The sequence below is a fragment of the Pristis pectinata genome, chromosome 15 (assembly GCF_009764475.1).
Source record: "Pristis pectinata isolate sPriPec2 chromosome 15, sPriPec2.1.pri, whole genome shotgun sequence".
NCBI classification, from domain to species: Eukaryota; Metazoa; Chordata; class Chondrichthyes; order Rhinopristiformes; family Pristidae; genus Pristis; species Pristis pectinata.
In genome coordinates, this window is record NC_067419.1 from 1,063,247 (window position 1) to 1,090,571 (window position 27,325).

Consider the following 27,325-nt stretch of genomic DNA (forward strand, 5'->3'; position numbering starts at 1 on the left):
ATCAACAGTCATGCAGCAAGCATAATATTTCAGCAACATTAGGGCTTAGTTGCCTTCTGATCAGTTACAACTATACTCAAAACGAGAGCCAAAAGGAGAAAACTTAAGCAGTTTCTAAAAAGGTTAGATTACCAGCAAAAATATAGTTTGATAAAGCCATCATCTGTTAATCAATGTGGTCACAAGGTCCCAAGTTCAATATACAAATCAAGCTTGCATTTTATGTCGGAAGTACTAGATTTATTAGAGCAGCAAACAAAGCACCACGGGTCAACCAGAAGTAAATGGACTTAATTATCTGGAGATAATGATGAAATATTGCTCAAGTACAGCCAAAGATTGCATGTTAGCCAGTTTTTTTTTAAAAAAGAGCAATTTTACGTGTTCAGCAAATGCAGAACAATTTGGAATTGTGGTCTGGGTCAGTGTACAGGATAAAAAAATAAGTTCATTAAATTGCTCAGTCTGGACATCAGTATAGGAAGGGACAAAATTTCCATTTCTTAAAGAGTATACTTTACACTTCTGGGAAAAATCATTTCAGTACAAGTAATTTAAGTCCAAGTACACTTCTGGAGGATTACATTAACTTTGAAACCAGTTTCCAAACCTCTCCAGCACTAGGATTTTTCTTGACATCAGGTTTTGATCTGCTGTTAGTGCATTGCCCTGCACCTCCCCCACCCCCAAAAAAAACTATTCCTGGTTCTTAGTTCATCAGAATGACATGTGAATGATTAAGAGGATGAGCAAAAACAAGCTGAAAGATGTCCAAGGCTTCCAACTTTCTGATATAATGCAAGATGCTGGTGGTTGGACCAAAACTGGGAGCAATTTAAAAAAACAGTAGAGTTCAACTCATTAGACCTCATTTTAATTAGTAACAATTAGAAATGAAAAATACCAGGAAAGGGCAGGAGAAACTGGAATTTGGGTTGGTGGTTCCAGTTGAGTACCATTTAGGAATGTTCCTAGAATTCTCTAGAACTAAAATCAATTTTAAAACTCATGTGCCAGAAATCCAAAACAAAATGGATTCCTCTTGAAACAAGTCAAATTTAATGAAGCTGGTCAAATTAGTTAGAAATATGCCACTGGAATATGGACAAAATTTCATGCAATTCACTTTCTTCCTTACCCTTGGAGTGTATGGCATCCCAGGGTATTCTCTATTTGGAAAAGGTCCATATGTTCCATTGGCAGGAATCGGAATTCCTCTGTAACCATCAAATCCTAAGAGAAAAGAAACATGGATTCAAGTTCCAAGTTGAATACAGCAAGCATCAAGGACAGCAAAGATGCAGGTGATTTCACAAGTCTTCTGAAGAGTTTGCAAGTCAACATCTTTCCAGCTTCATCTTTAAAAGGAGCTGTGACTATATATATACTTCTCACCAGAATTATGGACCAAAGTTTGTGCAGCTACTTTAAAGCTATTCCAGCAGCTTTCAATGGGCTCAAAAGGTGTACAAGTTTGCCATAAAAATGAAACACATTGCACAAAGATAAAAATTTAAACAGCACATGCTAGTTTCTGAGCATGCAAACAGATGCTCAGGCCTTAACCTTAAATTGTGAAAGGCAATAAAAGGAGGAAGCACTGTCAGTACCTCAGAAAGCAGCACTGGTGAAAGGAAACTATTTAACTTTGTTTCTGATAAATGGTTAACCCAAAAAAGTTGTTTCTGAACAGTTAATGACAAGCACCATAGCCACCAACTTCACCCCTTCTCTACAAGTGGTCAGAGCCCAAACCAGGCTATTTACAACCTTATTTGACTATCTAAACATGCCAAGACCAAGCATTTCTCCCCACAGATAGACTGCCCTGCAGATTTCACCATCTCCAAATTTGAATAGGGGGAAAAGCAGCCAAACAAGGTCTAGGTTACCCTGGAAGGCAACAGATTCTGGCATTAGTTTCTGCTTAAACTGAAGAGGCAGCAAATACCAAAACTGCAAAATAGTCAAAACTTGCAAAAATGTGGAGTAACTCAAGGTTGTTCAAGGCAAATACTAATTTCAGAAACAAGGCAAGTGTAAAAGGATGTAGTGAAGACAGCAACAGCTAATCCAGATTGTCATCTGCAAGCATTCCAAGGCCAATGTTATCTTTTCCTTTGCAAGCCATCCATGGCCAAATCATACTATTCCCAACCTTGACTTCAAATTCTAGTTTGCAACCAGATCTGCACTTCAACACTGCCAATTTTTTTTTAAATCTACATAAACTGCTCCACATATCAGCTCATCTGCTGACAAAATCTGTACTTGCCAATTGCTTCTCAACTGTCCCATGCTCTTAGTCTGCCTCCCTTCAAGCTCCATGTCACTATTTCAACTGGTGCAGAGTCCTGATGAGTACTTAATTAACCAAAACCTCCAAGCCACCACCCATGCTACAACTGATCATTGGCCCCAGTAACTGTATCCTGCAATTCTGGCCTTGAGAATCCTAAACTGCATCTCCAAAAGATATTTGCATCTTCAGCCAAGGCCCCAAGCTTTTCGTTCAAAACTCAGAACTTATTTCTGCGATGACCAAGTGTTAGGGTTTTGATAATGTTCCTACCATTATTCAATAAGTCTACATTAACATTTCATTTTAAAGTACTGCTACTTCAGATCAGGGGGGAAAAAATCACCAGCTTAAAATTCCATATTTATAGGATGCAGAGATTAATCTCTAGGATAATATCCATAACTCAAAGTCCAAAAGATCAAAATCAAATCTGCTCATTGTATACCTCAGCCAAATTTAAAGTGACTATAATGATGATCAACAGGTATAGAGCAACTGTCAGTACTTAGTGCCAGGGCACTGCTGTTCACAGAGTCCTACCTTGATTTGACTTCCAAAAAAATGCAATACTTTGCACTTATCTGAATTAAACTTCATTTGCCATTCCTCAGACCACTCACTCAGTTGATCAAGATCCCAATGTAATTTTTGACAATCTTCTTCACTGTCCACTATACTACTAAAAGTTCACCTGCAGACTTGCTAACCATGCCTTGTATATTCTTATACAAATCGTTGATATAGATGACAAACATCGATGGACCCAGCACTGACCCAAGGCACACCACTAGTCACGGGCCTCCAGTACTAGAAACAACCTTCCACTATCACCCACTGCTTCCATCAAGCTAATTGTGTATTCAGTTATCCAACTCTCCTTGGATTCCATGCAGTCTAACCAGCCACAGCAGCCTACCATACAGAACCTTTGATATCAAAGATCTTACTGAACCACATCTACCACCTTGCCCTCATTGACTTTCTTGGTCACGTCATCAAAAAAAACTCAATCGAGGAGTGTTGATGTACTGAGGGACCTTGGGCTGCAGGTTCATAGCTTCCTGAAAATAGTGAAAAAGGCATTTGATGTGCTTACCTCCATAGGCCGAGGCATTGCGTTTAAGAGTTGGGCGAAAACATTGGCTGGACCACAGTATTGTGTACAGTTCTGGTTGACACACTACAGGAATAATGTGGTAGCAATAGAGAGTGTACACAAGAGATTCACTGGGATGTCGTCTGAAATAAATGGCTGTGGCTAGGAGAGATTGGATAGGCTGCTGCCTGTAAGGAGTTTGTATGTTCTCCTCATGTCTGCATGGGTTTCCTCCAGGTGCTCGGGTTTCCTCCCATATTCCAAAGACGTACAGGTTAGGAGCTGTGGGCATGCTATGTTGGTGCCGGAAGCGTGGCAACACTTGCAGGCTGCCCCCAGAACATTCTTAGCAACACAAAAAGATGTATTTCACTGTGTGTTGCGATGTACATGTGACAAATAAATATCTTGTATCTTGGTCATGGAAGTAACTAAAAGGCAGAGCCAATTACCCATTGCCTAGCCAGGTACCTTCCAACAACCTATTTGGAGAAAGTAGCATACTGCCATGCGGTATGGATAATGATGTTACAAGGACCAGCCATAACAGGTCATCTAGTCTGGATGCGATTGGGGGTGGGGTTTGCATCATCCCTGGAGAAGTCCATGTTGCAATTTTCTGCAACAAAGCAGTGTCAGTGTCATTTGTGCTTGCAGTAAGAAAAGGAGTTAAGCACGTTTCTTCCTCCACCCACACCCCCCCCCCCCAAACAAATTCCATGAGTGAATTTTATTCTGAATCTTTAAATTATGTACTGGTTTGTGAATTCTTTAAGAGCAAATTGCCTTTACCCAAAAAGGCCACAATGAAGGGGCTGTATAAGCAAATTGGAACTCTATAGGATGTGCCAAGCTGAGTTGTGAACATACAGGGGTGCTTAAACTGAGAAGTGCCAACAAGATAATGTGCCTCAAGATAACAGTGTTAAAGGAATGATGTGTTGAACATATGATAATGGAGGTATAATCATATCACATTCTGGTCACTCAATGCAAGGGCTGAAAGGGTTTATTGAAATCATTCCAGGAATAATTTCAGATGGAGGGCTAGACGACAGAACCCAACACTGTTCTCAGTAAAAGAGATTTAATGTTTGTGACCATGGTTTAGTTGCTCCAAACTGACAAGACTGAGGGGGCAGTGGCAATGAAGATTTATACACAAGCAGAAAAGGATCTCAAATTCACTGCCTGCAAGGGTGGTGATGTAGGACTTTCAATTAAGTTGAATAGATAAATGAGGAAGAGAAATTGGAGAGTACATAGGGAAAAAGGTACTCACTGGATCTCAGAACCATAATAGGTAGTTGGCTAAATAGCCTGTGATGTAATGATTTGATAGAATTGTGTACAATAAATCATGTGAGCCAGTCAGCCTATCAAACCTGCTCAGTCATGATTTTGTTGCATGTAGGAGACCAACACTATTTTCCCCTCACCTCATCTCCCTATCCCTCCAATATCTAGAAATTTATTGATTTATTTTGAATGCACTCAGACTCCACAGCCTTGCAGAGTATTGAATTCCATGGAAGGAAACAGTCATTTGGGTGAGAGGTGATGAAGGGTTTAAAACAAGTTGAAAGGAAACATGTGGTTAAGGGATAAAGTTTGGAATTTTACAAATCTGCATGTTCAAACATTGGACTCAGCCCTTTGGATTTATTTTGGACCTACTGAGTCTTTCCAATCAAGAGCAGCTCCATAAAGTTAATTTCAGAAAACCCACATGAATAGAAAAATGTGGAAGTGTCTCAGAAGTTTGTCACATTTTTTTCCCCATCAGATAAGTATGGGGGAGTCAAAGGGCTGTAATATTAAGATAATTTTCATGCAGATTGTTTATTCCAGTGGCAAAACCTGGCTTGAGTTTTACTGCCATTTATTGCTCTTAATGAAACTAGTCTAAAAAATTTATATAGAATAGTAACAGGCCCTTCTGGCCCAACAAGTCCACACCACCCATTCAAGCAGCTAATCACATCTGGGATGATATTCATTTTAATTAAAGTGCTCTTTCCCATAGCTGGTATATCAAGAGACAGCATGCTCAAGACTTAGCAACAAGTGTAGTTTGTGTTAGCCTTTCAAAAAGGCTAAGAGCATATTTACAGAAGGAACTATTAAAGACTGGAGCATGTGGGATGACAATTTTCTTCAATAATGCATCCAATTATGCCAAAAGGTTCAGGTTACATTGTTTCATATTAGTGTTCCAAATCCATGCTGCAAACAGATGGTTCTCCCCCAATAAATCCTACCAACTTTCTCAACTGGCAAGGAATACAGGAAAACTTCAGGGTTCAAATAGGTGGTGTAATTTGCCAATTTTCCCCAAAGTAAAGGGATCAAATGTTCTAATCAGGGTTTATTCCATTAATTTCCTACTTATTACTTTGGAGTGGAAACTCAGATCTTGAAGACTGGTCATTGGCCTCAAGTTAAAGGCACTTAATCCAGCTTGTTCCTCCATTGATTTCAGGCATCACTCAAACCTTATCCTCCAAGACAAGGAACTTGTGTTTGCATAAATGTTAACATGCAACATATTCCATTCTGGATGAAGTTTTTTTGGCATCAGAAAGTATATGAACAGAAGTATAGGGCAGAAACCCCATCAAAACCCTTCATGAAATACCAGAAGATTTCACAATTCAATTACTTTTCTAGGTAAAGTAGTATGCCAAATATATGTGATGCTTGCTCAAAGATTTACCACGTGCTACTAATGTCTAGTCTTTGGGTAGCTGTCACATTACTTTTCTCAGGTAATCAGTAGTGAAAATCAATTAGGATTCAGCAGGAAGGAGTAAGAATTGCCAACTCCAAGTTATAGTCAACTGCATGAAGATTTCACATTGCACCAGACAAATAGTTCTTGCAGATTGTCTGTACACCAAATCACCACAAGCATCAAAACTTGCAATTTAGATCCATTCGAACAGACCATACCTACATTCTGAAAACAGGCTTGCCATTAATTACTACAACTCAAATCAATTACTGAACTGAGATTTTCTAAAGCTAAAGAGGGAAAATGTCAGAACTGCCAACATAATTTTATTACCTCCAGCCAAGAACAAATCACCCCAAACTTCAACTGAAAGATGGTCACTAAGTATGGCATCCCTAGTTCTGAACTGGCAGCCCCATCTTTGGTGGCACTTGACTTAGTGCCAACTCAGAAGGCAGAAGTTCCATTTCTTAATAGCCATTTTTCTATCAACCTTTTTGTTTTAAAACCTTACCTATTTGTACACCTTTGTATCCATTGTTTGCACTACGGTAAGCATTAGCAATTCCTCTGCCACCTCGTGCAGCTCCCCGTACAGCACCTCTGCTCCCAAAGTAGGCTTGATTTGGTCTCGGCAAAGTACTTTGCTGATTGTGGGTTAAAAATACTGGAGTTCCATTGGCAACAGATGTAGTTTCCTCTGATTTGCAACAAAATAAAAGGCAAATTATTCCAATTCAAAATCTTCAGTCTGTAATGACTAATAGGATCACAAGGCATCCAATTAAGTACAATCTACCATTTTAAACTTTGAAATATTCCTTTCTAGCCATTGATGCACAAAAAAGTGAACTCATTAAGAGTCAGGATGTTCATGTACTCTTCAGATAGCAATACTTCAATAGTACAATATTTATACCTGTCAAAGAATCTTGTGTCAGTGCATTTTGCTCCACGATATGCGAAGACTGTACGGAGATGGGCTGAGGTGGTGTCTGAGTACTAGCTGTAATCAAACCTTGGTTGTAGACAGGAGAATATGGACCATCAGATTTCACTTCCTGCTGATCACCTCGTGGAGGCAAAGGTGCATTAACTTTGAATACCTGCAAAACGGAAGCCAATTTCCTTCAATATACCATATTAAACTCTAGTTCAACATATTACACTGGATATTTTGGTAGCAGGATCCTCTACATCCTTCTCCACCCTAGAATTCAAGGGCATGGAATATTTAGATCCAAAACAATCTTCTGGAGAAACTCAGCAGGTTGAGCAGCATCTGTGGGAGGAAAGGAATTGACGTTTCTGGTCGAAACCCTGCAACGGATGCCAAGTCCCTCCAGCAGATTGTTGTTCCAGATTCCAACATCTGGAGTTCCTTCTGTCTCCAAATATTTAGATCTAGTTTGATTGTAAAAGGACAAAGTCCTGTCATGTACCATTATTTATTAAGGTAATAAATCAGATTTTCACTAGTGCTAGACTAGAGCTCAGGTAATGAGGGAACAAAACCTAGAAACTAATGAACTTTAAATGTGTGTTGTATTGCTTCTGCAAAGAATCTATACCTAGGACATTAGAAAACCACTTGGAACTCTGGAAACCTCTCAAAGCATGCCAGTCCAAGACAGCTTGGAGTCCCCATGTCTATCCCACAACTTTTCTCCTAATCTTCTACACCCTTGAAAGTTAGTGTAGAATTTGACAAATGTCACTCCTCAGTCAATGAATTAAGAGTCTAAGCTAGAGGTATGTTGTTAGTGGGCCATTTCATTCCCAATACTGAATATCACCACTTAACAGTAAGTTCGTAATTTGTTGAAAATAATAGGCAAGGTGACAAAAACCTGCATTGTCAGTGAACTGCCAAGATATGATAAACACTTCTGGGTGACAATTCCATAGATGCTTGCAGAATAAATCCCTATCAGCAGGAAGCTTTAGAAGTGGAGATGACAATCAGGCACCCATACAAAATTAACTAATCATATATTGGATGGAAATAGATTACAATATTAATAAAGCAGTTTAAAAACATGGGGTCAAATTAAATGTTAAGAGAATATGGGGTCAAATTAAATGTGAAGAATACAATTCTGGTTACAGGGGACAGCTTAGGTGGCTTGAGGATTTACCCTCAAGCTTAAATCACACTTCTTTTATTGCACATTTTATGCTGCAAACTTGAGCAATTTCATGATAATCAATATTGACAAGATGAAGTTCATTAAGACAGGAATAAAGTTGTAGTACAACTTAAATAACCAAATGAATCTTATTGTAAAACCATCTCCAGATGGAAGAATGCAGGTTGCTCAGTAATGCAATGCAGAATGCAAATATGGAAAATCCTATCCAAATAAATTCCTAGAGAGAAAAAAAAGGCTCATTAAAAACTCTCAAAGGAATGCTCCCTCTGCTGCTGAGGCTGCAGAAGTGCCACCTGACCAAGCAGGTACCAACCCCAATTCACCTCTCAAAAGAACATGTACTTCATTCAAGTCACCTTGCCCAATTTGGTTGTTTAAAGTATTTGACTCAAACTTACTCTTTCCATTCTTGGATGCCCAACTATTTCCTATTACAATTTATCATTCCTCAAAATGATCTTGAAGTCCATCAGGAGTCCTTGTTGTCCACGGGAATGGTACCAGAGGATTGGAGGGTGGCAAATGTTGTCCCCTTATTCAAAAAAAGGTAGTAGGGGTAGTCCAGGGAATTATAGGCCAGTGAGCCTTATGTCTGTGGTGGGCAAGCTGTTGGAAAGGATCCTTAGAGATAGGATCTATGGGCATTTAGAGAATCAAGGTCTGATCAGAGACAGCCAGTATGGCTTTGTGAAGGGCAGATCATGTCTCAAAAGCCTGAGTGTTCTTTGAGGTGACAAGACAGATTGATGAGGATAATGCAGTAGATGTGGTCTACATGGACTTACAAAAGTAAGTCTTTGACAAGGTTCCAGATGGTAGGCTTCTTCAGAAGGTCAGACGGCACGGGATCCAGGGAAGCTTGGCCACGTGGATTCAGAATTGGCTTCCCTGTAGAAAGCAGAGGGTTGTAGTGGAGGGCTGGGACTAGTGGTGTGGGGTAGAAGGGTGGGTTGGCAAGTTTGCAGACGACAAAGGTCGGTGGTGTTGTGGATAGCGTAGAGGACTGTCAAAGATTACAGAGGGACATCGACAGGATGCAGAGCTGGGCTGAGAAGTGGCAGATGGAGTTCAATCCAGAGAAGTGTGAAGTGGTTCACTTTGGAAGAACAAACTCCAAGGTAGAGTACAAAATTATGGCAGGATTCTTGGTAGTGTGGAGGAGCAGAGGGATCTGGCAGTCCACATCCACAGATCCCTGAAAGTTGCCTCACAGGTGCATAGGGTAGTTAAGAAAGCTTATGGGGTGTTAGCTTTCATAAGTCAAAGGATCGAGTTTAAGAGCTGCGAGGTAATGATGCAGCTTTACAAAACTCTGGTTAGACCACACTTGGAGTACTGTGTCCAGTTCTGGTCACCTCACTATAGGAAGGATGTGGAGGTGTTGGAAAGAGTGCAGAGGAGATTTACCAGGATGCTGCCTGGTTTGGAGAGTATAGATTATGAGGAGAGACTAAGGGAGCTAGGGCTTTACTCATTGGAGAGAAGGAGGATGAGGGGAGACATGATAGAGCTGTACAAAATATTAAGAGAGAGAGAGTAAACAGCCAGTGCCTCTTTCCCAGGACACTAATGCTCAATACAAGAGGGCATGGCTTTAAAGTAATGGGTGGGAAGTTCAAGGGAGATATCAGAGGAAGGTTTTTTTTAAACCCAGAGAGTGGTTAGGCATGGAATGTGCTGCCTGGGGTGGTGGTGGAGGCAGGTACATTGGTCAAATTCAAGAGGTTACTAGATAAGCATATGGAGGAATTTAAAATAGAGGGATGTGGGAGGAAGGAGTTAGGTAGTTTTAGGTTAGGTTTAAAGGTTGGCATAATATGGTGGGCTGAAGGGCCTGTATTGTGCTGTACTGTTCTGTTTATGTTCAACCAAAGCTTAACAAAACTATACTTAATCTACTTTTCATAAAGGAACTTTTAAAGTGAACAACTTTACTTTTAAACAGACACAGTGCAAATTCCATTCCTGCACTGACAAACTAGCAGGGAGTGCCCAATGCCAACTTAACCAAACATTTAACTTCATGTAGTCATCCTAAATCAATGTTATGCTTTTTATAAAAAAGCTTCTGGGAGACATGTACCTCTGAGGAATAGATGCCAGCCACCATTTCCTCCCAAACATCCCACACACAAGTAGCCTTGGCAGAAGTATGCAAAGGCAACAAGAGGTCACAGTTAAACCAGCCTCAGTCACTCACAGTGTGCACAGACTGAAAGGGTGTGGTCTTCGTGCTAACTGGAGAACTGCTCACTGCAGTCTGCTGTACCTGTCCTTGGGATGCTGGAGTTATTGCTGTGCTTGAGGCAGTCTGGTCATTGGTCAAAGACGTCACCTGCTGGAGTTGACAGACAAAGAATAATGAATCCCAATGGACATAGTAGTAAACTGGTTTCCAATCCAGACAATTAAACCAATTAACAAAGATAACTGGTCAACATGCAGGAAATTACTCCATACTGACCACAAACATACAACTTGCCAATTTAATGCCTGGCTGGTTTTAAAAGCAGATTGCAACAATCAGAAATAGCAAAGTGGGAGCAGCAACATTATGTACAAAAATGTACAAAGTGAGCCATTATTCAGGTTTCAGAACGGCAGCTAAAATCCTCCCTCAATTCAATTCTAATAGAATGAAAAACAATTGCACATGCTGGGATTTGAACTAACAAATGCTAGAACTCAGCCAGAAGCAACATCTGTGGAAGGAAACTAGTTAATGTTTTGGGTTGCAATCCTTGCTCAGAACTGGGGAACTCAAGGTTGCTGACTGAAACATTGAATGGTTTCTCCTTCCACAGATGCTGCTTGACTGGCTAAATTCTAGCATGCATTTCCCAGCACGAGTCAAGCACAGTAACCTCCCATGTAATGACATCCATTTATTTCAAACACAATTTTAATGTGTTACATTCAAGTCATCTTACACAACTTGTCCTGCAAAACTTATGACTTCATGCTTTTACTCCTGCTTTCATTCTTGGAAGTCTAACCATTTTGCTTTGCAATTTATCATCCCCTCAAATATCTTGCCAAACAAATCCAACATTGCAACACTGCACTCTGCTGCAGCTGGGCATTTCTACATAACAAATCACTGCACTCAGTAATTGTTATTGTCACAAGGTTATGGCTAATTTGAAAGTCACTCAAAAGCTTGAGTTGAAGTGATACAAACTGCTAAGCTACTGAGTTTACAGAAATTCACACAGGCTGATGCCAGATCTGAATAGTTGTGCCCAAATGAAATATGAACTTGCAAAATATTTTGCTTGTATCTTACTGGTTTTATGGCCTTAGAAGCACATGACAGTAAGGTTTTTGGAAAAAGTTAGATACATTTCTGTACAACATTAAGGACAACATTCATCTCAATGTTGTATTTCATGTTGATTTTCCATCCTAATATGGATTGTGATTAAAATCCATTTTACCCACAATGATTTTAGAACTACACATTTAATACAAGTTTTCAGTGTGAAAAGTTTAGTAAACACGTTCAAGGTTTGTCAGGCAGCTTCAACAATGCAGTTATACAAATACTCAATTTAACTTTTGTACTTCTGATGGTCAGAACAAAAACCTCACCTGATTTGATTCTAGTGATGTTTGTGTTAAAGATTCAGTGATGGGTGTACTGGTTTGGTATACTTGGGGTGGAGTGGTGTACGCTTCACTTTCTGAATTCCGTGCACTCGAAACCTGGCAAAAGAAGTTCATAGCCATTGACTACTTTAGGATCAACTTGAGTGAACTTGTTTAGCTGCTTCAACTTCACATTGTTCTGTGTACTTCCATGAAGCTTGCTCATCTTAGAGAAGAGTGGGCAACTATGCAATAGCTTTAAAGTCATCTTTTTCTCAAGAGCAGACTTGTGTACACATTTTGATCAAGCCCAGAAAACAGTACGTAACAAATCTGAGCAAACTCTAATCTGAGCAAACTCTATAACATTGGAGCAGTGCTGCTGGGCACCACAGTGAAATGGGGTGACAAGGCTACAAAATCAGAAGCAGCATGTGGCATTTTGGAGTATTTGCTCTGAGGATGCCTGAAACCAGAGGGGACTGGGGGTGGGATTGGGGTGGAGAAAAGAAAACTCAAGTTAGACCATTTGGTTGACCCAGTATTTTGAATAAATCAGCCTCCAGGATAATCCTTTCCAACCCCTTGTATATTTTATCATGTTCAACATCTCTTAACTGAGAACCAAGACCCATAAAATTATTAGTTGCATGAAATAGCAGGTAGGATCAAATGCCATGCTGGACTCAAGCAAACTGTACTATTACAGCAACAGTATTTTCAGAATGTGTTTAAATTGTTTGCTTGTGACTGAATGAAAAACAAATTACCAAATCTGAGTAGTATGTTGAGTGCAGTCTATTATAATAGATTATAAATCATCATGAAAAAGAATAAACTAATTAGCTTCCTTCCATCTTATCCCCTTCTATTGATGTCACTATTGTAGTGTTTTAAAGGTGACCTAAGTTCATGTCAAGTCTTCCTCCTACAGAAGAGAGGAAAGTGCAATAATGTCAATATGGTCATTTGTTGATAGAATTAAAGGGATTCACTGGAAAGCAGTTCTTATTCCCACCAGAAAGAAACTGAATTGGAAAATTCAGCTTTTGTATTTCTTCCTCATCTGAAAATGAGGTGGTCTTAAAACCAGGATACAATGCATTTGGCATTAAAACATCACTCTTCTGGTTTCCTCATGTTGGATAAAGCCTGAGCTAAAGCTCCTTTATGGAGACAACATTGCAATAGTGTTAGTGAATTCAGTAGAAGGATGCTAATTGAAGTGTAAAAAGAAAAATCACCCAAACTGATCTTTGCCTCAGTTTGTAAAACTGGAATTTCCAGAGTTATCAACAGGGTCTCAGATCCCATTTCCTGGAAAAGGGGGAGCAGCTGCCCAGCGTACTACTAGGGAACCCCAGCAAGGCCAAGACCTACCATTGTACTCTGTAGGGAGTACATGGATTTGGAAAAAAAAAATCAAAGTCCAGGAATGAAGCACATTGAGTTGTCACCAGTCAGCAGGATTTGGCCATTGGCTGAGAGAAGCAACACTTCAAGTTGTTTAAGTTACCCAGCTAGTGAAGTTTGTTTTTAAGATATTGTGATATAATGACATGGATCCAATGGGAGGTGCAAATGAAAAATGGTAGAAACAACAACTTCAGCTGATATCCAGAGTATGTTGCATTGTAATGACCCAAAATTAGTAATAATTCCTTAAAATTTAAGATAGGCAACACTGAGCATTACAGCAAATGAGAAGGCATAGCTGGAAGAGTAGCAAGGTGTTGGGTGGTGAAGGGGAATGGAAAATGAAGGGAAAGTTATTGCTTCTCTTACACAATGGTAGGGGGTTACAGGAGGTGTCATGGAAGCAGTATTCCTGCCGAATGCCAGAGAGGAAGGAAGGATGTTGCTCAAATGGCAGAAGATTGTCTAATGGAGAAGTGGACAACGTCAACCATGGCTTTGAAAAAAGGATGTGGGGGTGTTGGATGGGTCACAAGTACAGGGAAAATAGATCAGGGACTAACTGTAGGGGAACTGGTGCTGCAGAAACTGAAGTACGGAAGAGGCAAATGGACAGTTCAGGTTAATATAGGTTGCTGCTCATTATCTTGACATTTGGTTATGTATTGTTGACCAAAGCTAAATTATAGGCAAGAGTTGTAAATAGACTGAAAAGTAGAATTGGGAAGTTGATGAAACTTGCCAGACTGAGGGAACAGCATTGATTATAGGTTGAAAACAGATGGCAAACTAGGAAAGAAGACCATCAGAAATTAAAAATGTTGATACTGAAAAAGTTTTGGAAACACTAGTTCTGATAAGGGGCCTCTGATTCATTACAGAAATGCCAATTTTATCTGCTGAGTGTTACCAGTTCCAAAATAAAAAGACAAATAGGCAGTCATGACTTCAACCTAGTCATTTGTGAGGGAGCACAAGTGAAATTATGAAAACAAAAGTTTAAGCCAGGCAAGGGAAGTGGATGGTAGCTGGTTGGGACTCTTAAGACCACACTTGGCCAAAAGAAGAGAATGATTAGAGCAAGAGGACAGTCACTTTCCCCAACAATGTATCCCATTAAGTATTCCTCTTCCTTCAGAGAAGAGATCTCAGTGGAAGATAGGGCTTGACTGCATTCATCCAATTCCGCTCTCACTACCCACACGCCTTAGTGACAAGGTTGTTGTTGTTCTCACCTTCCACCCCACTAGTTTTGACAGTCATCCTCTGCCATCAAACATTTCTTCAGCATTCAAAACTTTCTCTCCCCGATACCTTATTAGCTCAATTAAGCTATCCAGAGCTAACCAACTGAAGATATGCTCCATCACAGCCAGCACATTTTCTGAATAAATCAAATTGCACTTAATCCAAAGGGCTATTTGCTGATCTTGCAGTCTTAGTGGGAAAGACAAATACAGAGTCTGCTGTTAGACATACATCTGTGACCAAGCTGGCTTTGTAATTAGCATTTTTGAACTGCAGCCATTAACAATTCTACTATTCCTGCAGAAATTTCTCTACCTTATGGCATGCAACCTATGGTTTTAACCAAGAGATCCAAGGCACACCCAATCTTGAAGCCTTGCTCAAATACCATTGTCAACACATTTCTCCACCGTTATTGCAAGTGCCACACACCTCACACAAGCTTCCTCGAGTGGAACTAGTGTTTCTTTGCACGTCAAGTGAACCCAAGTCATTTTTGATTCAGTCACTATTCTCTACTAATCTGCCCCTGCTGAAAACACTCCCTCCAACAAAAGGTCCACAAGTAGATCAAGAAAGGTGGACCACTTCTCATCTCAGAAGTGACCCCTCAAAAAGGTGAATGATCAAATTCAACTCACTCCACTGCTTTGACCGACTGAGGGAAAAGAGTTAAAGATAAATGGTCTGCTACAAATCTAATGGTCCAACAGGCATTGACCCCTTTTAAGGCATGGACTAACTACATCTTAGACAAAGCAAAAGGGAGTATGCACCACTAAAATTACTCTCCACAAAAATCCAAAATTGACAGGCAGAGTAAACCAACAGTGTCCTCTAAACCAAGAGCTCCAGCACAGCAAGTACCAGTTAGCTCAACAGGCAGGCCACAACTTTCCATGGTTGACACTGGACTCAAAACACCAGGCTCTGTCATGGCAATCTCTTACCATGATATAGCTCAAGACAAGAGTATGTTCAGTCTTGATTTCTGCAAGAAAGTGAACCACCACAACCATGGAAATCCTTGGCCTATGACTGCTCAAAATACAGAAGTAGCATTTGGGATGGCACTGGGAGAGGAAAAAGGGTTCATGCATAATAAGCACACAGTACCACCTCCCAAGCTGCCCATCCATTGTCAACCACCTGTCCCACTAAGTGGGAGTGTCTGCAGTTTCATACTGGGTTCTGTAGTGTTCATGAAGCTAAAGAGCTGAAGTGAAAAAATCTTTGATCTAAAAGGACCATCTGCCCAAGAATTCACATTAATGCCAACTCCAAACCCACCTCTTTAAACAAATTCAATCTCCATTACCTTTTATCCAACATCATTGGTCACTTACTCTTCCCTGCCTCCCATCTAGTACATGCCTCCTTTTCAAGCTGTACTTAAGCCAGATGCTTTTCTACCACAGAACTGAATATATTCCACTTTTAAATTGTTATAATCCACTTACCTGCAGAGTTTGTCCTGAAAGATCAGTTGTAGAATCAGATAATGAAGACTGGTCATCAGAACCTGAACTACCCCCAGTACTGGCAAGGACACTTAATTCTGTTGCAGGCTGAGAAAGGAGGAGACACATTTACTCCACGTGGGCTTTTCGAGCAAATAGGTGGTTTGATTGTTTTTTGTATGGCAGGGTAGGTGGGAAAGAAGAGGAACAGAAGGGGTAGAAAGGTAGATGGGGCTGGTAGTGAAGTGAAAACATCACATGTACTCCCACACACTCTTGCACTCACAGCACTACAGTGACAGCAGGAAGCAAAGAAATTGCAGAAATTGCCAAAGCCCTACATCTTTCACAAGGCAATATCCTAGCTCAGGTATTGAGGCATTTACTACCTGTACTAGTAGAATGGTGTCATTTTTAAAATTAAGTCAATCCTGTGTACCATTTGCCATATGCACCATATGTTATCGTCTGATGTGGAGTCAGCCATTGAATGCTGCAAGTATGGCTACTCTGCCATTTCCCCAAGTTGCACCAGCTGTCATTGTAGCCTGCAATGAAAAATGTTTCAGCAACCTTAAGTGTTAAAATGTAATAGTTCTTACCTTTGATGGTGGTGGAACAATTTCAGTCTTTTGTTTCTGTTCTTTTAGAGCTAAATCAAGAAAAACGTTAAAACCAACAGAACAGACCATCTGAACTCCCCAATAAACATTGTTACTCATGAGAAAAAGGTAACAGCAGCTCAAGACCTTGTCCTGGCAAATGTCTGCCCTTCAACCAACACCAAAAAGTAATTATTGGGTTATCTTTGCCACCACTGCCATAAGCAAACTAGCCAACATTCCCTGCAAAAGTATATTTCAAACACTGAAGTGCTTCGGGCACAAAGTACCACCTTTCACCTCCACAATAATGTAGCATGCTGGATATGGGAACAAACTTAAAAAGCAGCATGTTCCCCACTCCCTTCTTGAGTGAAAATATTTCAGAACATTTGATTACTCAGTGGTTTTAAATAGGCTTCATACTAGATTAACAATCAATACCCTATTAAGTTAAGGAAAATTCAACCTCATCTGCTCATAACCAAGGTCTTCAAATTACATCAGTATCACACTGAGACAGATCAGCCCATCTACTTTCTGCATTCACTATAGAATCCAATACAGAAGTTCAATCCATGACTCAAAATACACATTTAAACTAAAAAAAAAAATCAGGAGTTATTTAACTCATGGCCTTTGTTATCTTTATGCCATCAAATAATGCAATTCAAAATGTTCACCACACAAATGCATACTCTTGGTACAAACTCAAAATGCAAGTTCCAAGATGCTTCACAGGAGCACATTAACCATTACATCAACCCTTTTAAAAATGACCTTTTAAAAGCCAAGCTACAAAAGTTTAAAAAAATCTGAGTATTAAAAATAGTACTGAGAGATGGCTGAGAGTTAGGCAGGGTGGGGAAGAACAGCAGTGTCAGCCACCAGTGGACTGAGTAAGATTGTGCCAGTGTAACAAACAGGCCAGCAAAAACAGTCAAATTAAAATGCATTCCAAGGAGGTTTCAAAGAGTAAATCAAATAAAAAGGTGCATTCAGGCACAGGAGATTCTAAAGCATCTGGCCTGGGTAGAAAAAGGGCATTCACTAATGTTAGGTTATGAACCAGAGAAGGGAATGGCATTTAGTGGAGAGGTTGGCCATGCAGTTATTGGAAGCAAAGTAGTGAACTGGGGGACAGAACAGAAAAAAAAACAAACAGGAGGAGATAAAACATGGATTTTGTTTAGGTCATTATGGATTTTCTGCTCAAGGCTGGATTTTGATTTTAAATGAAAGTACAAGGTTACTAGGCACAGATATGGTAGACAGTCAGAATCTTTTTCCATTAGAAGTGTCAAGTAGGAGAGGACATGCATTTAAAGGCAAGGAGAAGGTTCAAAGGAAGATGTGGCGGGCAAGTTGTTCCCACCATCCCCCCCAACCCCCAAATTCCCAAAGTGATACACACCCGAAATGGGCTGCTGGGGCTGTGGTGGAAGCCGATATCGTAGTGTTCGAGAGTTAGAAAGTCAAATATGCAGGGAATGGAGGGTTATGGATCATGTACAGGCAGAAGAGATTCAATTTAATTTGGCATTATGTTTGGCAGAGACAGTGGGCTGAAGGGCCTGTTCCTGTGCTTTTCTGTGTTTCTGCACTCATTGTCAGGAGGGCCACAATGGCATTCTGGCTACCCAGTACTCTGGAACAACCCTAGGTCTCAGTATAACAGCAGAACACACATTTCTTATGTGGAACGTCATTAACCTCGCAGCAGCTGGTGTTCAACACAAATCTTTATTTCAATCTCTGAAGTACCTTCTGGCATACAAAATTGAAGTGCAGGAGCCAGTTATTTTGCCCTCTTTACTTTCAGACTAGTGTATAATAATAGGGATAAAATAATGGAATCTAATCAGGTCAAGGTAGCAGAGAAAAAAGGACACCATAATTGGTGTTGCACTATAATTAATACTGCAGCTTTCATACTCCAATTGCACTTGGTGCTGTTACTCCATTCCCTAAATCTGCCAAAAATCCAGTGTTTGCAGCAAACATTAACAAGCTTCTTAACTGAAACCACTGTACAATTAATTAGTTCAACTTTTAGTCCAGTTTTAGATTAGAATGGGCACCTGTTTATCATCTTCTAATGAACTGTAATACAGCACAATATTGAATTGTGACTATATATATATTTTAGTGTCTTAGCAGGGAGGAGAAAAGAAGCCTCCTACCTGCAGTACTGAGTGATAACACGGCAGGCTTCTGTGATCCAATAGCACTTTGTGAGGTGGCATCAGAATCCAACATTGAATCCTAAGAGTTCAAAAATTGGACCAAGTTTCAGTTTAAAAGTTAGAGAACCTGCCTACTGACTGAAGTATTTCTAACTATTAAAGTGCATGTACACTTGACACCATTTGGAAGTACAGACAGGCTAACAAAACTTTTGGACACTCAGCTTCAATAGTAGTGTCATGCAAAAAAAACCAAGATACAACTGGCAACCTATTTAAGTGACCAGCTGCAAAGATAACCTGTCTTATAGAAAAGTGAACCATCACTGAGATAGTTCAAAGTAAAACAAGGAGTGAGTATATGCAATGGATGTGTTCAGAATTAAAATACACAGCTTATTTTACTACAGACAAGGAATCAAAACTGACCCCAAAGAAACTGGGGATGCAAACTGAACATGCAAGGCAGTGCCACATGTTCTTAATGCTGGAAGAATACAGGATTAAAGAGGCACCATTTGGCCAGCTGACTGGTGGGCTCAAAATTAGTCCCATTCTAGTGTTCCAGTAACACTGCAATAATTTTTACATTTATATGCATCTATTATGTTACCACTGAATCCACTTTCCTTATACAGAGTGCATTACAGATGAGCATTAATATGAAAATAAAACAGGAAAGCAGAGTTGATACAAAGATCAGCCAAGATCATTGAATGGCACACCAAGTCCAGTTGCTACTGGTTTATTCCCATTCCATGCATATTCCATGTTTAAAAATCCAAGATACCAAAACTAAGTGGCATTTTCAATTTGCCACTTCCAAGATTTGCATGTATACCCTAGACATCTATTCTCACATATTTAAGTCTCCTTTCCTCACATTCTTCCAAGTAAATATCTGTACTTCCCTGGAAAAGTGTTCATACTATGAACCTATCCCTTTGCTAGTTTGGATACCCCCCCCCCCCACCAAAAATTCCCCACCACAGGCTTTCACATTTGAAACAGCTTGTCATTAACATATCAGAGAAAGTGGTCCCAAACTCAACCCACAGGAATATTCATGAATATTTCCTTCCTGTATGGTGTACACCATCTACAAATTGCACTGCAGCACCAAGGCAAAAGTTTCCCAAACCTAGAACCTCTACTACTGACAAAGGACAGCAAGCTCACAAGAACAGCCCCTCCAAAACTAAGTTAGAGTCCAAGCTCACTAGTCATTCAACATCTATCCCAATGTAAGCCTGGTTGTATTCTTTGGAATGAAAGGCAATCCAATTAACAAATTGGTTTTGCAGCCAATTTCAAAACAGTGCCAAACCTACGCTCTAGACTTAAAGGACTGATGGCAAAGAACATTCCCACTGCCAATTCAGTGATTCAGAAGCACCAACTTAGGTCCACTACCTGGATCACTAGTAAGAGTCCATATGCTGACTCAAATACCAGAGGAATCCTGATGCAGCAGAGGACACTGCAGGATTGAGGGAGGCAAATCAGGTCACAGGCATCAGTTCTCTTCCACTACCACCCACCCACCAAAAGGAAACAAAATGATGCAGGCCAACCATTAAGATAATGCTTGCATAAAAAGCCACTGATTGCAGGACTTGGGAGCCCTACAACAGCCCAACTGTAATGTGGGAGGACCCCTCTTGATGTCTGTAGTAGTTAATGAAGGTGACTTTCCTAGAGTTGTGTGATGCTACCACTGTTCTTTCAATTCCATGGGATTTTTAAAATATTTTTAGCAAAACCTTTTTATTGGGACCATGAAAGTCCATACTCTCAAAAAGTAATATTCAAGCTGAAGTAAACAGTCAGACAGGAATCCAGAAATGACCTACATACCTGAATGAAGTGACATGTGCCTTGTATTTGGGACATTAGGTCTTGAAGTTTCTGCCTCCTGAGTTCTGGGTCATTTGGTAGGGAAGATGTCGAGCAGAACTCTGCAGCTACTTGCTGCACCACTTTTGACACCTAAGGGGAGTTAAACTGTCACTCAAGAACAGCTCTGCACAAGATTAACAAGATATTTACTGCTTAAGGATGCAGGTTCAGCATTCTGGAACAATTAGAATGCTACACTAGTTATGTTGTCACTTCCAGAATTGTAAGAGCAAGACAATTCTTGCAGCTAGTGTATGTTATGAAGTTACAGGTTGGATAAAATAGGGCACAATTTCTGCACTGGCAATATTGTGCACTACAATTTTAAGAGGCAGTTGTGTCATCCCTTCAAATTAACTGGAGTCCATGTTATTGGCTCAATGACAAGAACATTTGGCCCCTTGTGCCTGCTTCACCATTAAGATCATGGCTGATCTCTTACCTCACTGCCACCTTCCTGCACTAACCCTGCATCAAGATTCCCCAACTGGCTTGTCACATTGGCCATTAAATGGCAGATGAAACACATCCAGCTCCATTTTGCCACTATATTCTGCTCAGTAAATAATTATTCCAAATGGGTTTACTATTTGGAACAGTCCATCCTGCATTTTCAGGTTTTGATCACTTAAGTATCACTAAACTATAGATTGAATCTATCAGTCTGTAGCACATCTTCTAGAAAGCACACTCCCAAAAGGACAGCTGAAGTGGCGATCCCAAAAACTAATTTCCCATGTTGTCAGCCATGCCTCTCCACTTTCTTCCCACAACTCACTCCCAATCTTCCTGTATTTTGATTTGGCAATTGTTGAATGGTCAACTCCAATTGCACACATGCCAATCTCAAGACCAGTATAGTGAATGGACATTAGCTATTCATGCTGAAGCCTCTCATCACACCAAAAGGCAGTGGAAGAGTTTTGTCAATGTTCTCATTTGTATCACATTTCTCCCCCCCCACTAATCCTTAAACTGATATACTAGCAATCAATTTGAATAGCATGCACTGTAATTACACTAGTATGATTGCCATTTCTTCCCCATCTCAATACTGCAACGTTGCTTTCAGTGATCAAGTAGCATTTGAAACAAATCAAATTGTTTCAAGAGCAAATGCAAAGATAGTATTCTGTTCAACTGGCCTCAAACCATTTTAGTAGCAAATTCAGAAATGCAGTTATCCCTCCACAATTCTACACCCTTCCTTGGTTACAGCTTGCAAACCCCAGCTTAACCATTAAAGCCACACACATGCAGGTCAGAGGCTGTACCTTGCAGCTGGCCAACACAGACTGACACTAAAGCATCTCCACTATCCACAAGCCACAAATCAGGAGCATGATGGAATATTCTCCACTTGCCCGAATGAGTGGAACTCAAAGCAGGAGTGGCAGGACAACACAGTCCACTTGACTGGAACCCCATCCACCACTGACCTTTTAGTCCCTCCACCCCCAAAACAGTGCCTGCAGCATGTGCCACCTACAATAAGCAGTCCCATTACCTGTCTAGGCAATTTTGAGAGCACCTCCCAAATCTATGACCTCTACCACTAGCAACCACATTGACTCTAGGTGGAGGTTTAGAAAAAATACACTTCCTTTGATGTGGTACATAACCCAACTTGGAAGCTTCTTATCCAGTTTTGATTGTTCCTGGGTTAAACTCCCGGAGATCCTTCAATAAGATTGAAAGAGTCCCTTCACCTGAAGTACTGCAGCAGGTCAAGGTAATTCACCACTTTCAGAGCATTAAGAGATGAGCAATACCTGCTGGTTTTGCCAGCAATATGCTGATCCCAAGAGAAAAAAAATTTATACATCAAATACAACACCCAGTTATTGTGCCACCATACACCAATTGTGGTCTAAAGCTAGAAATATTTTACCCACTTGTTTCACTTCATGTTCTGGTTTTGAACCACGATCACGTTTCTAAATAGAGTAGGGGGAAAAAAGAAAAGTCAGTTGGACTTGCAGGCATCTTGTAGACCACAAAAGCAATTCATATTCTCACCTCTTTGGGCTCAGGCATAATTCTCTTTGGTTCAGTGGTCTCCTTTGGGACTGAACCTGGATCCCACCTTTTTGTCTCTTGAATGTTAGAGTACTGACTATCCCATTTTTTAGGCTGTTCCTCCTGCTTCCTATTGACATACTCCGTATCCCACTTTTTCACAGGTTCCTTCTCCTGTTTCCTTTCAATGTATTCCTCATCCCATGTTTCAGGAGGAGTGTCCTCACGTTTTCTACTGATGTAATCAGCATCCCATTTATTAGGGACTGCCTCTTGCTTCCTGCTGACAAACTCTCCTTCCCAGTTCCTTGGTTTTTCAGGCTGTTGTTTCACAGAGTAGTCAGTTTTGTTCATGTATTGCCTATTCAAAAACTGAAGAGGAAATATTAGTTCTTGCAGCACACACTACACATATATATTATTATATGCTCAAATTATATTCAAGAGGGTATAACAGTGTGCTCCTGGTTCAATTATTGACTAGCTTTCTACTTGATTAATCCAGAGCCACAAGATACCACCAAAGAGGGTTTCTGCACAGCAGATTGCCCCAAGAGTTAAGTGTGGCATTTAAGCAAATCATGAAATCTAGAAAATCAATACCAGAATCTCATTGGAGACCAGACATTATTAAATGTTCAAGAAAGTCAGATTTCATGAAGTCAGTGGATTGCAAGCAGATGGGCAGGATTCCTCCTCCCTCCTGTGCCCAAATTAACCCAGACCAATTGTTTCATTGAGGTTAGTATATAAAGGCTATTGCCTTTCACAGAAGAGTGGGTGTACTCCAAAAAACTTAGTTGTGGACAAAACACTACTAGCAATACACAAGTCAGGTAGCATCTGTAAAGATAAAGAGCAAGTGTTCTAGATCAAAGACCTTTCGTCATAACTGGGAAAGTTAGATTTCAAGTTGCAAATGTGGGTGAGGAAACTGAAGGTAATATCTGTGATACTTTAGAACAGAGTTGCCATGGGACAGTTAAAGGGTGACAAGTGTGATGGGTTGCCAGTAGGTCAGGATGTGCAAATGCCAAAAGACAAAGTTAATCTCTCAATTACATTCATGACACTTCCAAAACTCCCTTCTGTCCCAACCACTGGGTATTTCTAATTTCTGGTCCCAAGTGGCTCATCTTTACCATGGACATAAAAACTCCCCATTATTATGTTCCACTAAACACACACTCAGCTGAACAGATTCTACTCCATTCACTTTCTACAAATCAAAGATGCAGCCATGGATACTCATGTAGCCATGAGATAGTGGCTCACTTTCTCTTCATTTGCACCAACATGCTATTTGTAATACATTTTTGTCACCTTTGAACATCCCAGAGGGATTCTCTTCACCCTGTTGATCCCTCCTCAACCCCACCAACATAACTTTTTCCTCTTTCCCCAATTCAGGGGGAATCTTTGACTTGAAAATTCAACCCATTCTGCAAATGCTGCCTGCCCCAACTATTTACAATATTGGAAAACAAAATAGTGCATGCAGTTTGTTATACATTCATTAAGAAAGACATTACAGAAAAAAGCAAAAATTTGCATCTTAAGCAGCTGAAAGCTTTCAGGAAATCAAAATATAGCAAGATACTACAAATCATAAATGCAAAATAGGTATTTATAAAGCTGGAATCCAAAGTAGGAAGATTGCAAACAAGGAAGCTTATTACAAGGTCATCTTACCTCTCTTGGCTGCATTTCACTCGAGCACAAAAAATGCAAGTCAGATTCTGCAATGGACAAAGTTTAAGAACCAGTAAGTAACTGAGGCACAATTTAAAGATTTAGTAGGTTCAATTATGACAAATCACCAAGGAAATACCAAACATTTTTACCAGCTTTCCATGCACAAAGTTTACTCTAACAAAATGGTCCAAAACAGCATTACTGTTATCTTGGGTCAATTCATGCTGCACTGGTTTGTAGGGGGTAGGGTTCACTGGTTTGGGTTTCTACCACAACAGGTATCCAATTTATGCCAGTAAATACAACATTTATTGATCATAGTATAAGCAATCCCAAAAGGAAGTTTTGCATTTAATGACAGAATTGAAGGCATCTACTCTTCTGTATCCCCAAGAAACTATATATAGTCATATTTAAACCATGCCCCATTTGTGGCAAAAACAATTGTATCATTTATTGTCTAGGAGGAAAAGGAGGGCAAAACAGCAGCGAAAGTTGAGCTGCAGATTTTACCAGTTTAAAATAAATGGAGAAGACAATTATAAAGCTTATCAGAGCTTGATGCAAACACTCAATTATCAAAGTCACACAAACAGCATTTGCTGTGCACAAGGCTGCTCAATGGTTTAGAGGGAACTTAAAAGCCTACCAAAATCTTTAATGTCTCTTGTTAACAGGTGTACAGTGTACAACACCAATACTTCCAGACCTTCACCCCACATCTGGTTTGCAATTACTTTTCATGCAAAAGTGACTAGTTAATTCACACCATATACGAGTCATGTTTTATTTGGAAATAAACACAAGCTTGCAGGGATTTTGCATGTGATTGTGGGCTCATTTCTTACAACCTTTCCAAGCACTTGAAAAAAGGATACAAGATCAATACACTGGAATGTAAACAATTTTCTCTTCAGGACCGTCATGTTTCAGTTTTTCCAAAAAGGAAAAAACTAAACCTGCTGCTGAGATTTCTCCAGAAGCTCAACCAGTCCTCCCCCTCCTCAATTCTTAGTGTTGTCAAAATGCAGATTTACTATGCATATGGGGCCAAGCACACCACCACAAAGCTTAAACCTAGCAAAACAGTCCACTTACATGAAAATGCTTCCATTACAAGTAGCAAAGATCAGACAATTGCAGTGGAAGAGAAAACTCCATTCCTAGATTGAAATCTACTGTTACATCAGAGTAGAAGTTTCCATTTCTGAAGTAGTAGCAGAACTAAGTCACTTGGGGGAAAATGGTGGGAAGGGAGAGAAAGTATCACTGAACCAAGACTGGTTGAAGTTGAACTTCAAATAATAAATGAATATTTGAATGATAATAGCAGTTCTGTTATCTTTAAAGTCCTCTAGTGTTCTCAGCAGTGTGGGTATTCTCTCTCCACCAACTCCCCACCCCCCCATCACCATCTTCAGCTGTGCGACACACCCACCTTTTGGCCTAATAATGCAGCAGCCAATTTAAAAACCAGAGTGCCCCTATTACTAGAAGATAGCCAAGCTGGTCATACTTCCTAGCTTAAGGAGCCACAGATATTCATTTGCTCCAAATGAATAGCCTTGGACCAACCTCACAAACCCTATGGTGCATCACAGTGGCACCAATGGATGTCATGCATACTACAATTCAATTTATGCCAGTAATCTGAAAACCAACTTCCACTGAGTGGATGTAAAGAACAGATTAAACCAAGTTTTCTCCTCAGGTTGTCATCTAGAACGGTTTAAGTCTAAAAGGGTAAACAAAATAAGTTTTATTGCAACACTAGTGGCATTTTTACGAGTTGTGAAATTATGCAAAGATTTGATAGTGCACAGGTGGACACTTACCTTGAGCCTTCCTTGGCCAACTAAACAACTTCAAATGTAAACTTTTCTAAATAGATAGTCCTCATACTACCAACATAATGCAATTTTATTTAATGCAAGTCATTTGTTGCCCAATTTTCTCCAGGTACAATCAAGATTTTAAACTGGTCCCATTTAAATTTTAAGCCCACATTTGTATCAATTTCAACTCCACTGCTAAAGTTACCAGTCAGTGCCCATAGATGGATGGTTTAATACCACAGTCATGACCACAAACACTCATGGGCTAAATGTCACTTACCAGATTCCTTTCCAGACAGCATCTGAGGTTTGGAGGTTACTTGTACCTCTTGGATTTTATCTTCCTGCAACCCATTGTGAGGGACCGGAATATTATCGAAGTAGGAACACTTCAGAAGTTTGCTTATCGTCTCCTTCAAGTGTTTATCTGGAAGGATAATGTACATGCTTATAGCCAAAGTGGCCAAAATTCAGTAAACAATTAAAACTGACCTTCCTGCAAAATCAAATTAATCTGAGATTCAGTTCTCAACATTCATTTAAAGACTTAACTTACAGGTACTACCAACCACCATTTTGTCCACTCCTTCCAAAAGGTCCCACATTTGATTTGACACCAATTCCACTTGATCTTCAAGACTAAAGATAAAAACATCAAAACCTGTGCATTATACATTTCTCCCCTCATGAGCAGCCAAGGACAATACTAGAAGGGACAGACCAGAATTATTAACTAATACCACTTCTCAGGCAAAACAAAAGCAGATTACATTCAGTTCAATGAAGTAAGACTACAGGGGAAAGGTCTGCTCTAAACAGCATCTCCAGGTGACTAGACATATGTTTTCACATTAGTACAGAACAATTATCTAACCTAAGCCAGGTTCTCCACCTAGTGAGATCTTCTCTATCCAAAAGGCAGCCCTCCATACAGTTATATACCCACCTAGAACCCAAGTTTATGGAAATGTACATCACACTACATTAAAGCAGAATACAGATGAATCACATCATCAATACCCAACTATCACACAAGAGATCAAACTTCAGAACACTACTGAACAGCATTGTTGAAGCACTTTCACAAGGACT

The 27,325-nt window shown here is 40.0% G+C and overlaps 1 protein-coding gene across 22 annotated transcripts in view; it reads right to left on the reverse strand.

Annotated features, from left to right (window-relative positions):
* The window catches only part of caprin2 (caprin family member 2), a 51,075-nt gene that overhangs the window by 18,444 nt on the left and 5,306 nt on the right, over positions 1-27,325 (reverse strand). For 4 of the 22 annotated variants that reach the window (XM_052029886.1, XM_052029887.1, XM_052029868.1 and 1 more), the window contains exons 5-18: positions 26,790-26,872; positions 26,514-26,660; positions 24,396-24,442; positions 22,704-23,075; positions 22,580-22,621; positions 20,643-20,774; positions 18,783-18,864; positions 16,600-16,649; positions 15,998-16,105; positions 11,877-11,990; positions 10,486-10,623; positions 7,052-7,238; positions 6,647-6,832; positions 1,139-1,233 (exon numbers count right to left, since the gene is read on the reverse strand). In XM_052029886.1, coding sequence (XP_051885846.1) covers positions 1,139-1,233; positions 6,647-6,832; positions 7,052-7,238; positions 10,486-10,623; positions 11,877-11,990; positions 15,998-16,105; positions 16,600-16,649; positions 18,783-18,864; positions 20,643-20,774; positions 22,580-22,621; positions 22,704-23,075; positions 24,396-24,442; positions 26,514-26,660; positions 26,790-26,872 — 1,783 coding nt within the window. The remainder of the gene's footprint in view (positions 1-1,138; positions 1,234-6,646; positions 6,833-7,051; positions 7,239-10,485; positions 10,624-11,876; positions 11,991-15,997; positions 16,106-16,599; positions 16,650-18,782; positions 18,865-20,642; positions 20,775-22,579; positions 22,622-22,703; positions 23,076-24,395; positions 24,443-26,513; positions 26,661-26,789; positions 26,873-27,325) is intronic. The other 18 variants (XM_052029885.1, XM_052029869.1, XM_052029871.1 and 15 more) reach the window with 12 other exon arrangements.